This window comes from Muscardinus avellanarius, assembly GCF_963383645.1.
Source record: "Muscardinus avellanarius genome assembly, chromosome: 2".
NCBI lineage: Eukaryota > Metazoa > Chordata > Mammalia > Rodentia > Gliridae > Muscardinus > Muscardinus avellanarius.
The window spans coordinates 77,859,942-77,874,608 of NC_137787.1; the positions used below are offsets into that span (position 1 = coordinate 77,859,942).

Below are 14,667 nucleotides of genomic sequence, written 5' to 3' on the forward strand. Positions count from 1 at the left end.
GTTCAAAATCTTAGACTTTTTTTGGGGGGTTGTTATTCTAGTTTATATTCTTTTTTGAATGCCTCTATTCTCTTTTAACTCCTGGAATAAGTGTTCTTCTTGGCTTTACAACTTAGTATCAGTCTCTCGTGTGTTCCCTAAATGAGTATTTTATAATGAGGGAGCATTTCGGCACTTGGTGTATTTTATCCTTGAGCATATAGCCTGCCTTCTTGCCAGAGGATCAAATGCCCTTCACTAAGCATTCCGGATGGACCTTTGTGCTTCAGTCTTAGGAGCAGCTTGCTGGCAATGAAACCTGGCATTGCAAAATCCTTCCTTAAGCCTTTGTTTAATGCCAGAGATCTCAAATGCTTGCAGATCCTGGAGAGATGCCAAACTGTGCTCCTGGATTAGGAGATGATGGAAGGACTCCCATAATCTATAAACCTAATATAAGCTGCCATTTCAAGTGAATGAGTTGTTTAGACGGTTGGAAGGAAGCCAGGGATGGTTTGAGTTCCTTTTTGAACCCGTATAAGTTCTGAGCAATTGGACTTTTATCATTACAATTGCATTGCTGCATTTTTCTTTGTGCTACTTTGAGATGAGCCTATAAAAAATTTACCCTGTTCCTTTTGCTGACCCTTAGGATTGATCATAGCCATGAACTGGTTTACTTATAGCATTTTTTCATTGTATGAAAGATCTTAGTGGGCAATGGCTTTTATATACTATTTAAAGTGTCAATTAGTTTAAATGCCTTAAAGTATTATAGAGTGTGACTGGGCAGGTGGGCATAGATATGTTTGTAGTATTGTGCTTAAATTGCTAATGCCCCACTTAAATATGAATACTCTTACTCCAAAGTACAGTATTATCCCAAATTACCAACAGTCTTAAAAAGTCCTTGATGCTCTCTGCTCTGCTTCTTCCTCTGCCAGTCTAGGATTAGTCTCAGGGTAGGTGTCCAGATGGTGAGCTGAGTACTGCCCAGAACAAGAAAAATCTCTTAAAAGATTTGGCCAGGGTGAATTCCCAGGATTCCCAGCTTGCATCTCTGGTTTGTGGAGCCAGCCCTGATCCTGCACCACCCCTTGGCCTTAGTGTCTTAAAGGAGGCAGCCTCCATTTGTGGTCAGAACTTGCTGTGGTTCTCAGCCAGCCCAGGCTTTTAGCGTTTTCACACGACCCTGGTTCTGACAATACAAAGGGCATAGGGAGCCAGCCATAACACTGAGTAATGCTGGGAGGTGCCTTCTAGAACAAACAATGTGGGTGAGCGCTGCAGAGAGGGAATACCTCTGGCTTGACATTTAAACTACTGAATTATTTAAATGAATATCACTGAGGTGGAGCAGACTTGCTGCCTTCTGCCAAGGCACTTCCTGGTTATTTGCATGGGCGGGTGTATAGTGCTTCACGTCATATACAGAGCTTCCTGCCTGCACCCAGGAATATATGTCACAGGACATATTATCCATTCTTCAGCATTTCCTGATATGAGTTGTGTTTATATGATGATCTGTGAGATTGGAGATCCACACTCTCTTCACCTATGGCCCTTAAAGGCACTCCCCATTCCACACCCATCACAAATATCAAGCCCACACATGTTTTGGTGATTCCTAAATTTGACAAGACTAAAGAAGTGAGTCACGGGCATTTTGAGGCCTGCTCTATTCCTAAGAATTGTGGCTATTAATATCTGAGGATGCTGCTACCTCATTTTTAACTTTCTTTATTAGTAATCCTAGTTCAGAAAATCCTATTGGCATCTCTTCAAATAAACTCAGTCTATCAAATGAAATAGCCATAGTGGTATATAACGTGTGTGTGTGTGTATGCATATGTGTGCACGCATGTTCATATTTTTATGAACTTAAGATCTTCATTTATGTCTGCATGTATATAAAAACAGAATTACTTGAGCCAGTGCAGTGGCGCACACATGTAATCCCAGTACTTGAGAGGCGGAGACAGGAGGATTGCACATTTGTGACCAATGCACAGTATCTTAGGAAGAGACCTGGTTTCAAAATAAAAAATAAGTAGGGTTGTGGGTGTATCTTAGAGGTAAAATATCATTATGTTTAGTCTCCAGTACTACAAAAAGGAAAAACAAAACAAAAAACAAAGCACCCTTGAACAACTCTCTAATTAGTAGTATGGGAAATACTACTAATTGAAAGATGAAATAGAGTGAAGAACAAATGTGATGGTTTTATACTTTCTCATTACTGACTGCTGGACTAAGTTCATGACTTCTCTGTATCAGAGACTGGGTTAATTATTACATATTATTAGCAGCCGTTTTCCTTTGTCCTGAATATGGAGCATGGAGTATAACATATGAAAACCATGGCTTTTAATATTTCACTAAAAAGAATCATGAACTGAAAGTTAGCCAAGCCTGGTCTTTAGGGTACAGTGGCATGAAATACACAGAAGATCCAAAAAGTATTTGATAAATGAATGAATCTCTCTAACTTAGTTTATGAGCCTACAAGAATAAGATCTGAGTAAGGTCAACATTGCTTCATGCCTGTGTACTTTGCAGAGGTGAGTATAGAGAGATGAATTTTACTGAAGACGGTATTTACTTGAAGCTGCTCCCTTCTGGCAAAATTCTTTAGGTTTCAGGTCAGATATCTATTAGAATTTCTGTACATCCTGTCAAAAACTAGAGACCTTGGAAAAGCAGTGTCCCTTCCTGTGTATGTAGACTTAGAGATTAGTTTGGGCTGAAACTTTAAAAATGGTTCACCCTGTGAGCACATTAGAGAAATTATTATTATTATTTTTTGAACTGACATTTTTAACTAGAACCATAAAGTGTTATTAAGTCTCTGGTATCTTGGACCATCCAAAGATTGTGTTGCTGGGCATGGAACTCAGGGAATCATGCATGCTAAGCATCACTCTACTGCTGAGCTATATTGCCAGCCCTTGGATAGTCCATTTCTTAGAATCAATGATGAACGAACCCTCTATAGTCTGAAGTTACTTGTTTGTTGTTGTTGCTTGTACTGAATCTTATATGCAGTGAATTGAGAAAATCATACTCTATCCATCATCAATCCATGGAGACCTACACCCTTTTATCTTTTCATCCCAAAGTTAACCCCTCATCCCTAACGCAGAATGAGGAGGCACATGCTATTCAGTGTGTGTGTGCCTTGGACATCTATTACCTTTTAGACATACTTAGAGTTTTTAAATGCACATGTTTCAAATTTGCATCCATTTTGTTATTTCAGTCTTAAGAACATAGCTGTTTGGTTCCCACGGTAGCTCACAAACAAATCAATATGGCGCCACTAACTTGTTCCCTTCCCCCACCCATCCATTTCCTTCCAAAGAACCGTCACCTGTTGGGCAGCATAGTTGGCAGCCTTCAGCCCAGCTTCGTGGTGTTCAAGAGCGACGAGCATGTCTAGACTCCTTAGAAATATTATCTTTCAACTCTCTTTTGGCAAGTGTAAACTCTTTGCTGGATTATGTCAGCAGATATATATGTTTCTTATCCTCATAGAAATAGATTGGTGCTGGAGTTTCTCTTGAATTTCTCTAGGCAGGGAAAATAAAGACTATCTGTTTGCTCATTAAAATTTTTGCTCATTAAAAATGTCTGAGGGCTCTTGGTTCTCAGGGGTGAGACTGGTGACATACTTAGCACTGTCAGCGGCTATTTTGGATTTTCTGCTTTCAGGCATGTCTTTGCTTTTGGATGAGCCCCTTGTGGTTTTCAAAAGAACCAGCAAGTCAATTATAAATAGACGGCTGTGTCTGTGTGTCTGCATGCACTTACTCTGTGGGAAGAGGCACCCACATGACAGTGGGCAGTGAACTATTTTTCTATGTCTTTGAAGAAGGAAGAAGAAAGATTAAGAACACTTTTCTCTTTCTGAGATAACCCACATCTCTACACACACCCACACAAATCTGTGTAAATGAACTTGACATTTCAAAGACCTCACCTTCAGGTCTTCTCTTGAAAGCACAGCTACCCGACCTGTTATTTTAAGAAAGAAGCAGCTATCTCACAGACCTACCACTGAGGGTTCAAGGATTAGAGGGCAGCCTGTCTGAGCCAGAGACCTTTGGAGGGCTCTCTGAAAGCTGCATTTCCTTATATGAATGGTGCTGCGGTGAACGTGGCCTTGGCTGGCTAATCAGTGGCCTCCAGGACTTGGCTGTTTACTTTCTGTCTTCACTTTCCTTCCCCCCTGGTGGAGACGGTCAGGATCAGCAAATCTGAACTAATCATTCCAACAAGGGAGGGGAGGAAAGAGTGAAGTGATCAATGAAACTGCAAATAGATGTTTTCAAAAAGAGACGAGTAGGAGGCCTGGCTGGGTGTCCTTCCGATGATGTGTTTCTGCCTCTTTCCACTGCAGCTTGGACACCTCGGGTGTGGGCTGTTCCTTCTTTTCCACCTGTGACCTTGTTTAGACATTGCTCCATTCCATTTGTCTCCTGTGCCCCCACCCTAGATATTTGGTGCCAATTTTTTTTTTTAACGGTTGAAAATTCTTAAGTAGCTTTTAATTCCCATTTAATCAGTATAAAAACTTCAGTATTACTACAATCAAAAGGTTAGTCTAGGCATCTAGCTGGACATCCTTTTTTTGTGTGTGTGACACTGGGGATTAAGTACAAGGGCAAAGGGCATTCTAATTCTGAGCTGTACCCTTAGCCCCTGTTTTTTTTTTTTGTTTGTTTGTTTTTGGTGGTACTGGGGTTCCTGGAAGCCCTTCTACCTCCGGGCTACACTCCCAGACCTATTTTTACATTTTTATTTGGAATCAGGGTCTCCTAAGCCAGCACACGCGGCTGGCTTCGAACCTGCGCGATCCTCCTGTCTCTGCCTCCCAAGCGCGGGGATTACAAGCGTGCGCCACCACGTCCGGCGCCCCTATTTTTTTTTTTAAACAAGGTTTTACTAAGTTGTTTAGGGCCTCATTACATGCTTGTGGCTGGCTTTGAACCTTCTGTCTCAGCCTCCCAGGTACTGAGATTATAACACACCTAGCCCTAGCTGGAAATTTTGGTAATCTGGGTTTGTAGCTGTAGGCTCGATCTTTGCACTCTTATTATTCAAGTTTATTTCTGAAGTACTCAGATAATTTTGTGTATGTATATGATACCAGTAATTGAGCCCAGGAGCATTCCACCTCTAAGCTACACCCCCAGCCCTATTTTATTTTTTATTTTGAAACAAGGTCTCACTAAATTGCTGAGGCTGGCTGCGAACCTGCGATCCTCCTGTTTCAGCCCCCCAAGTACTGGGATTACAGGTATGTGCCACCACACCTGGCTAGCAGTAAGGTTTCTGAAGCAGGAAAGCACCATTGCTTGGCCTACTGTTTGATAGAGATGTGTACAGAGCTAGCTGGAACTGGTGTTAACAACTGCCATTTGTTTCACAGCCAATCTTGGTTTAAAATAAAGGTGACACACACATGTTCCAGTAAAATATTTTATTTAGGTGCAAGGGCTGAGAAAAGAGCCCATCAAGTCCAAGGTGATAGGAAAGCCATCTGGGAGCAGTTCATCATCAGATACCTGTGGATGGCCTAAAGGAAGGGTGCACAGCTTACAGGCATGTGCCCTTAGGTTGAGAGATGATTATTATTTGGTGGATAGTGACGAGGGGCAGGACACAGGTGAATGTGTCCTGGAGAAACTTTGATTTTCCTCAGTGGAGGTGAAACTCATACAATAACCCCACCCCCTTTTCACCTTTTTCTTCCTTTGCAGATGAGAAGCCCAAGGTCAATCCCAAACTTTACATGTGTGTGTGTGAAGGCCTTTCATGTGGAAACGAGGACCACTGTGAAGGCCAGCAGTGCTTTTCCTCACTGAGCATCAACGATGGGTTCCATGTGTACCAGAAAGGCTGCTTCCAGGTCTATGAGCAGGGGAAGATGACCTGTAAGACCCCGCCATCACCTGGCCAGGCTGTGGAGTGCTGCCAAGGGGACTGGTGTAACAGAAACATCACAGCCCAGCTGCCCACTAAAGGTTTCTGTGGACTTTTCTATTTTTAGATCATGGGGTTTTGTTAGTGTTGTCTTGAGTCTGTTTGGGTTAAAGATTGATGCAGCCATGAGGCTTTCCTCCTCGGAGCCAAGACATTGGGCCATGTGGAAGGCCACCCTAGATGAAGAAGAAAAACATGGCCTTTTGGGAAAAATGAGTAGATTGGTCACCACAAACAGACGGATGGCTCCCACACCACTTTCTGTAAAGGAGCCAGAATGTTTTTATAATTCCTGAAATAATTCTGCTTAGTAAATACTCACCTCCTTGTCATGTCAATAGGAGAAAAATGGAACACAAAACTAGTGTTTGAGTAGAAAGCTTTGCCTTCCACTTATACATCTTTTGAGGAATGAGACAAAGAAAGACTCACTAACCTTTTCTCCCAGATCTGACTCCCAGCCAGAAGCTGGCTTACTTCTGAAGCCAGAAGCCAGATGAGGTTTCACGTGAATCCCATAGTTTATGTGGCGTCTTCTCCCTCTATTCACTGTGCATTCCATATCCTCTCCCATAAAATGAGCCCTAAATTGCTATCTCAGGTCACTGCAAATATTAACATAGAATCCCTCCAAGCTAAATTTATTCTCTTAATACGTAGTACATTTTAATAGGTATAATTATTTAATTTTGCACTCATGAAAGAAGAAACAAAGAGTGGAGGAAGAGAGGCTCCTAGGAGCACTCGCTGCCAGAAATATCAGCCAGCATGGAAAAGACAGAAAAACCAATTGGCTTATAAAAGATCAGGGTATAGTGATTATGAAGTTATAATGATGACCTTAAGGTAGATAGGAAAGGTTAAATTCTGATAAGCAAATAGGGTGGAATAATGAATGTTTTAAAAACGAAATCAAATGATTAAAATTAAATGATTAAAACTAGAAGGGTACTTCCCTTATACTCTGTGGAGTTGAATTTTTATTAATCAAGTGGATGGACATGAAGAAATGTTAGCATTCACACAAAAATGCTGGTATTAACAGCATGGTTTCCCTCATCTATACCACACTCAGCTAGACCTTAAGGCTTAACAGAAGTCTTATTGTCTTTATCTAAGGAATCTCTAATCCAGAAGCTATAATATATATAATCCAATTTCATATTCAATTGTTTTTACATCGTATCATGACAATAGTATGTACCATGGAGTGTCATGTGTGCCAAATCATTGCTTATTTGGGCTTAGAAAGTTAGAAGTATATAAAAGAAGTTTGTCTTCAGAGTGGACTACAAGGGCTGGGAACATGGAAACAGGTGAAGCAGATATAGGGAAGAACGGAGTTTGGTGACAATGTTATGAAGGAATCTGGGATTCAGAGGTGATTATTATTTGGGAAACCTCCAGTTCTGTGCCTTCACTGTCTACTAAAGAACCTTATTTAACTGACTAGGCAACCCGAAAGCCTTTGTTGAATATTTGCTCAAATGATAGGTGAAATGTTTGAGTGAATACACCAATGTTTGAATGGGTAATATAATAATGTCTGAAGGAGGAAGTGAATTAGTGAATGCATATCTGAGTAAGGGAGCAAATGCACAGATGAATTAAGAGGGTCTGAGACAGAAATTGTGATATAAAAAGATCAATGAGAATTCAGTAATAGAAACCCAAGATATATTGGAGAGAGAACACAGATGGGGTAATTTGGTTTTAACTCAGATAGCACTTTCCTCACAGAGATACTGTAGCATAGTGTCTGTCTAGAAAGGCTTGATTACAAAACATCTTGTATATGAAATCAAAGTTATAAGAGTAATATCAAGATTTGTAGAGTATTTTGTATTTTAAAAGCACTTTCACGAATGTGCATTAGTACAGTTAATTCTCTGTGGATTTTTTTTTTAACTCCAATTATATATAATTGAATGATGGTTTAAATGGATGGGCCATTGGCCAGGTATAAGGAACTATTTTAGGTTCAACACTTTGTGTCTTGTGAGGCTGTGTGGTCAGGATCAGGAGCTACTTGTTCAGACATTGGTTATGCTAAATAACAAGCAAACAGTATCCTAACTATCACTTTACCCCTTTTCCCCCCCATCTCCAGGGAAATCCTTCCCTGGAACACAGAATTTCCACTTGGAGGTCGGCCTCATTATTCTCTCTGTAGTGTTTGCAGTATGCCTTCTAGCTTGTCTACTGGGAGTTGCTCTCCGAAAATTTAAAAGGCGCAACCAAGAACGCCTCAATCCCAGAGATGTGGAGTACGGCACCATCGAGGGGCTCATCACCACCAATGTTGGAGACAGCACATTAGCAGTGAGTCTGTGACCCCACAGGGAATCCTAAGCGTAACAAAGATGGTTGAAGACACTTTGATATTTCTGGCATGAAAAGCTAACAGTGAATGTCCACACTTGGAATTGGCCACTGATCTCCGAAGCATGCATATGGTGGCATTTTTTTCCCTCTTACATGAGATCATCATTTTAGACATGAAGTAAAGGAGGGGACTTATTTTAGTAGGTTCTTGGTAATTACTTTTCTTTAGGGAGTAAAGGAATAGGGTCAGAGAATGATTGGTTGCCTGCAATTTTGAAGGGCTTGGAGTCGGTGGTATTCAGCTACTCTATTTTTAGCAATAAAAGTGCTTTTTAAAGGAGCACTTTTGCTTAATATTAAAAATCAATTTCCCTTCTAGATTATTTCAACACCCTATAATTTAAGACTTTAAAACTTGACATCCAAAAAAAGCAGCTATTAAATTTCTGTTGCTCCTGTGGTGCCCCCTAGTGGAGTGCAGTCCTTTGGCTAAGTCAGTGTGGTCCAATAAGCAAGTTTACATTTCCAAGTAGCCACCTAAAAAATAAAGCAACAACAAGCAAAACATGTGGAATTAATTTTAACAATATATTCAGCCAACATGTGATTATCATTCAACATATAACTTATAAAAATAATTAATGAGGTATTTTACCTTTATTTAAAAGTTTTCAAATTGTTGGGTGTATCTTACACTTATAACATGTTTTAATTCAGACTAGCCACAGCTCAGTATGGAAATTATTGTATGTATGTGTCAAAAATCACTCTTGTGTATTTTATTTTATTTTATTTTTTGTGTGGTACTGGGGGTAGAACCCAGAGGCTTTCTATCTCCAGGCTATACTCCCAGACCTGTTTTATATTTTATTTGGAAACAGGGTCTCACTAAGTTGCTGAGAGCCTCACTAAGTAGCTGAGGCTGGCTTTGAACCTGTGCGATCCTCCTGTCTCAGCCTCCCAAGCGCAGGGATTACAAGCGTGCGCTACGACACCCGGCACTCTTGTGTATTTTAAATGAAAGAATCATTAAAAGTGGCCTCCCTAGTTACTTTTAAAGTCTGACTTTGTCAAATGTTAGTTTTAAAGAAACTGTAGGAAAGGATTACTTGCTGTAAATGAAAGATTAATATAAAGTGCAAGGGAAAAAAGTATTAACATTCTACAAGGATGCTATGTCTAGTCCGATAACTACTCTGAAAAAGGGAGAAATTGTGCCTGTTAGAAGTGTGAAGGGCACAGGATACCAGACCAGCTCTCCTTGTAGTCATCCAGTGAGTTGAAAGATGATCAGGGTGTTAGTTTTCTACTGTGATTCAGTGTTCTTTAATGTCATGCCCATGTATCACCCAGGCTTATGAAGGCCTGCTCTTCTACTTGGGCATTAGGCCTGCCCTAAAACTTCCTTTTGCTAGAGAAGATGACTCCCCAACAGTGGACATTTTTGTAGCTCTGACGCTATACCTAGATAACTGCAGGTTCTACCCCCAGCAAGCTGTCATAGCATTCCTTCCTTCCTTCCTTCCTTCCTTCCTTCCTTCCCTCCCTCCCTCCCTCCCTCCCTCCCTCAGAATTGAACCTTGGAGCATTCTACCTCTGAACAACCCCCCAAGCCCCATTTTATTTTTATTTTTTTAAACAGGGTTCCACTAGGTTGATGAGAGTCTCACTGCTTGCTGAGACTGTCCTTGAACCTACTATCCTCCTGTCTCAGCCTCCCAAGTACTGGGATGACAGGCATGCACCACCATACCTGGCTTGTCATAGCACTTGATGGTGGCTGATACAGACTGGGAAACATCTGGCTCTCTGCCTACTTCATCACTGGGCTGCCTAGTCAAGTGTACTTTTTTATATGAAAAAAGAGCAAGTAGCCTTTGGTAACTTCCTTTCATGTTCAGATTGAAATTGTGGTACAGTAGAACTAGGAAAGGAGGATATAAAGACCTTCCATTTTGAAAAGTAGGGAAACACAATTTTTTTTAAATAAGAAATTTACACAGAAGTCTATTCCAAGCTTTAAGGAAAATTATATGAGTCTATTGAGTTGGTAGCAAGAAGATGCAAGGATGAATCCTGACAAAGCTTCAGCAAAGCCAGATTCTAAAATAGATTAGTCAGAACTTCGTTCCCCAGAGCTGCTAACATAACTAATTACCAAGGGTAATAATTGGAATATCTAGTGTAAATTACAGTTTAAATAGCTTTTAGGATTTTGAGAGAGGAATGAGAGCATATGCCAAAGCAGCCTTCTAAACTCAGCCATGTCAGACGATGGTATATCACCATATAATAACACACTAAAGAAAGCAACTTTATTTAAAACAAATTGTCACTATTGGTCTACATGCTTGCTTATTTAAGCAATGTGCTCCTTTATGTGATTCAACAAAGCATACCCTCACTAAACTGCTCAACTACATTGAAAAAGAAGCCTGGGGATCCAGGAATTGGGGAACATGTTTATTTAGCCTTTGGTCGATCCCCCCTAAATCTGGGGACTGGGCTTAGAACCAAAATTATATTATGGAAAAGCAACATATTTAATTTTAACAGTTTAATTTTCAGAAATATTCTTCCAAAAATAATTGAATGAATATAGGGGGAAGATAGTAAGAGAGAGTGATTAAGGAGATGTGGGCTCTGCCTCGTTTACACTCATTTTCTTGTTGATTATTCCTTTTGTGGTTTTTAAAGGTTCCTAATTTCTTCCTTTGGATGCTGAGTTTTTGATAATTTTGCCTATCAACACTACTTTGCAGTGGTTCTCAGAGGAAGTAAAAGAAGATGAAATTCACAGAAATCAATATATTGCTTTAATAGGCCAGCTAAAATGTATGGGAAAGGGAGAGCTTTGAGAATGCTGGCACCACATTACTGCCACCTTAACACCATCACTAGGAGCGCAGTGTTATTGTAGTTAACCCTATACCAAAAGACTTCTTGACTTGTACTGAGAGTAAGATGGAAAACTTTATGAATGAACTAATTAGGACACTCTTTGTCAACATATTCATTCATAGAGGTCAATTTGGGACTTTCACTTACATTTTTAATGAAACTTGTTTATTTTTGCTTCTTGGTTTGTGAATGATTTACATTAAGAAATGACAAGTATTAATTGAGTGACCCTTTTGTTCCTTATCAACCTAAAAGGTGACTTCCATCCAGGGAATCCATCCCTGCTTGAATGTATCAGTTTAGTGATTCATATGGTTATTGGAGTGTTCCTATTACAAATATTAGTTATTTGTTCATATTACTAAATTTGTTCTTTAGTTGGTATAGCACCTGAAGTGGATTATTTTATAGATATTTAATGGATATAGCAGAATATGGTAAATTATACCCAGCTCTTGGTGTTGAAAGGACTCGGTGCCCCTTCTTGTTCCAACCACTAGTCTTTTTACTCCTATGTGCTCAGTGCTGCTTCTGAAACTTTCCATTATGCATCTTTGACTTTGCTCAGCTTCTTAAAAAATGTATTTTATTCTAAAACTCTTGAGTATAAGAAAAATTTATGTGTCCCTAAGTAAAAATCTACCATATATTAGGAAAAGGGCTGACCTCTAGCTTTTCTATGAAATACACCCAATTCTTCTAGCGGAGCTTTCCAGCCATTCCAGTGGACCCTCTAGGACAGCTGTCCTCTGTGTGAATTACAGTGACATGTGTGCATACTCTAAACCAGGAGCCATTGCTTAGTAATTTCTTTTTCTCTGTCTTAAACCATAGGATTTACTGGATCATTCGTGTACATCAGGAAGTGGTTCCGGTCTTCCTTTTCTAGTACAAAGAACAGTGGCTCGCCAGATTACACTGTTGGAGTGTGTTGGTAATGCTCTTCTCCTTTCCTTCGTGGCCAAAATGGAATGTTAGTCATAGTTGCATGAGTAAGATGAAACTTGTAAGATCTGCTTCTGTTGCATCTTTATTAAACTTAGGAGATGCCACGCTGCCACGTGGTATCACTTAACAAACTTCAGGAGATAGCTGTGTGGTCTCAGTTCTCTGACTAATGATGGAACACCTGACTCAAGAGAGTCGTAACTAACTGCTGTAGAGAACACCTAGTCAAAAGTTTCAGTTGTAAGTGGACTCTTTGGGATGATGGAAAGGTTGAAAAGTGAATTGATGTGGTTGCTTCTTACAGTAGATGGTAAATGATTTGAGGTAAGTAGGCTTTTGGATAATAAAGTTGTTTATTGCAGTTCTCTAATTCTTCTCACTCTTTCCCTCCCTTGAAAAGTAAATAATAAGATGAATGATTATTACTTATCAATTAAAATTTTTTTAAAAATCCTTTAAAAATGAAACAAATTGTACTGAAGGTCTTAACTCCTTAAGTAAAATCTGCCTGCGTTTTTATCGCCTCTCATTTTCTTCATATAGGAACATGTTTTTATTGATATAATCATGATGTGTATAATTTGTGCCCTTTTTATAATTTTAAGATCACGTACTTTTTCGTGCATTTGGACATATTGGACATATTTTAAAGGCTTGCTAAATAGTCTGTTGGTGGAGTGTTTGGTATTCTGTCACTGAGCCACGTCCCCAGGCTTTTATTTTATTTTGAGATAAGTTGACCAGGCTGGCCTTTTGATCCTTTTGATCCTTTTACCTTAGCTTACTGAGTGGCTGGGAATATGGGTGTGTGCCATAGAAAATAGAGAAAATAGAGATGGAAAAGCCCCAGATGTGCTCAGTATGAACAACCAGAGTTGTCTTCTTGTACTAATGCTAGCATCCAGTTTGATTATGGACCAGCGTGTCTGGGTCATGGCGGTGAGATGGTGATGGGGGACACATACCTGTCTGCTGCCCTCTACCCTTCTGTATCTGGGCTGTCACAACCCACAGTACAGCACCATAGCCCATGCTCAGTACTCAGATATTAGACCCAGAGCACAAAGGGCAACATAATATGGTACTTTAAAAAACAGGTACATATTCAATTATTGCACTTTTCGGGGGGGGGGGGTTAGTGCCAAAAACTTCAATGAAAGCAATGGCACTCCATAGTAAGGTTTTATATCATATGGCTTTGAATTAAAAAATGTATGCAATAAGCTGTATGAGGAACATGTTATTACTTATGGGTAAAAAAAATACTTGAGCCGGGCGTGGTGGCACACGCTTGTAATCCCCGTGCTTGGGAGGTGGAGATAGGAGGATTGTGCAGGTTTGAAGCCAGCTGCGCTGGCTTAGGAGACCCTGTTTCCAAATAAAAATTATAAAATAGGTTTGGGAGTGTAGCCCGGAGGTAGAAGGGCTTCCAGGAACCCCAGTACCACCCAAAAAAAAAAATAATAATAATAACTTGAGAGGTTGGACTAGGTCATTCATTTCCAGGTGGTGCTCAGTGAATAGCCAAACTTCAGGTACCTTGGAAATTTCTTTTGTGGACTCCATGGCCAGGGTTTTAGGGCCAGTGCTTTTCTTTCTTTTCTGGTTTTATGGGCTTCTGTGTATGACTGCATTTACAAAATGCACTTGACAATTTAAAAGTATTTGAAAACCATTTGAAATAGATTTCTTTCTTCTTCTTCTTTTTTTTTTTTATTTATGGAACCGAGGGGCTACAACCACCAGCCCTATTTAAAAAAAAAATTTTTTTTTGAAACTAGGTCTCACTGAGTTGCAAAGGGCCTCACTAAGTAGCTGAGGCTGTCCTTGAACCAGGATCCTCTGGTCTCAGCCTCCCAAATGCTGGGATTACAAGCATGCACCACCACCCTGGCTGAAATACGTTTCTATTTTAATTCTAGCTACCCTGCCCTATGCTTTTTTTTGGGGGGGTGGGGGGGTGATACTGAGGATGGGACCCAGGGGCTTTCTACCTCCGGGCTGCACTCCCAGACCTATTTTATATTTTATTTGGAAACAGGGGCTCTTAAACCAGCTGAGGCTGGGTTTGAAACCTGCGAGATCCTCCTGTCTCCGCCTCCCAAGTACTGGGATTACAAACATACTCCACCACACCCAGCTAACAATGCTTTTTTTAAGGGGGGGGATTTGAAGCCACAATTCTTAGGACTATTTTCCCTTTTTTCTCAATGAAAAAATGAGGGTGAAGGGAAAATAAAGACACAGAGTAGACCAAGGGCAGGTAAAGTTTAGCGTATCATTTTTCTAGGCTGATCTTGTATTTTCTTACCTGGAGCACCCATCTCGTGCTACATATGCCAAGCAAGTGCTGTGATCTGATTAAAACAAATCCTGAACTAAGTATAAGTAGTATTTGTGTGACCTGACAGCGGTCCACAGTGAGCAATTGCTGGCCCCATTTCACATCCTGGAGGGTTAGTCACCGGTATTTAATTAGGGACATTGGTTCTTGTCAGGGCATCTAGATTCAGTGGTTTTGAAGATGTT

General features: G+C 40.2%; 1 protein-coding gene across 3 annotated transcripts in view; it reads left to right on the forward strand.

The window, feature by feature from the left end:
• ACVR1 (activin A receptor type 1) overlaps positions 1 to 14,667 on the forward strand; it is a gene marked incomplete at both ends in the record, with an annotated part of 52,190 nt that overhangs the window by 12,821 nt on the left and 24,702 nt on the right. For 2 of the 3 annotated variants that reach the window (XM_080689078.1, XM_080689076.1), the window contains 3 exons: positions 5,742 to 6,005; positions 8,075 to 8,286; positions 12,025 to 12,124. In XM_080689078.1, coding sequence (XP_080545204.1) covers positions 5,742 to 6,005; positions 8,075 to 8,286; positions 12,025 to 12,124 — 576 coding nt within the window. Of the gene's footprint in view, positions 1 to 5,741; positions 6,012 to 8,074; positions 8,287 to 12,024; positions 12,125 to 14,667 lie in introns of all 3 variants that reach the window. The other variant, XM_080689077.1, reaches the window with a different exon arrangement.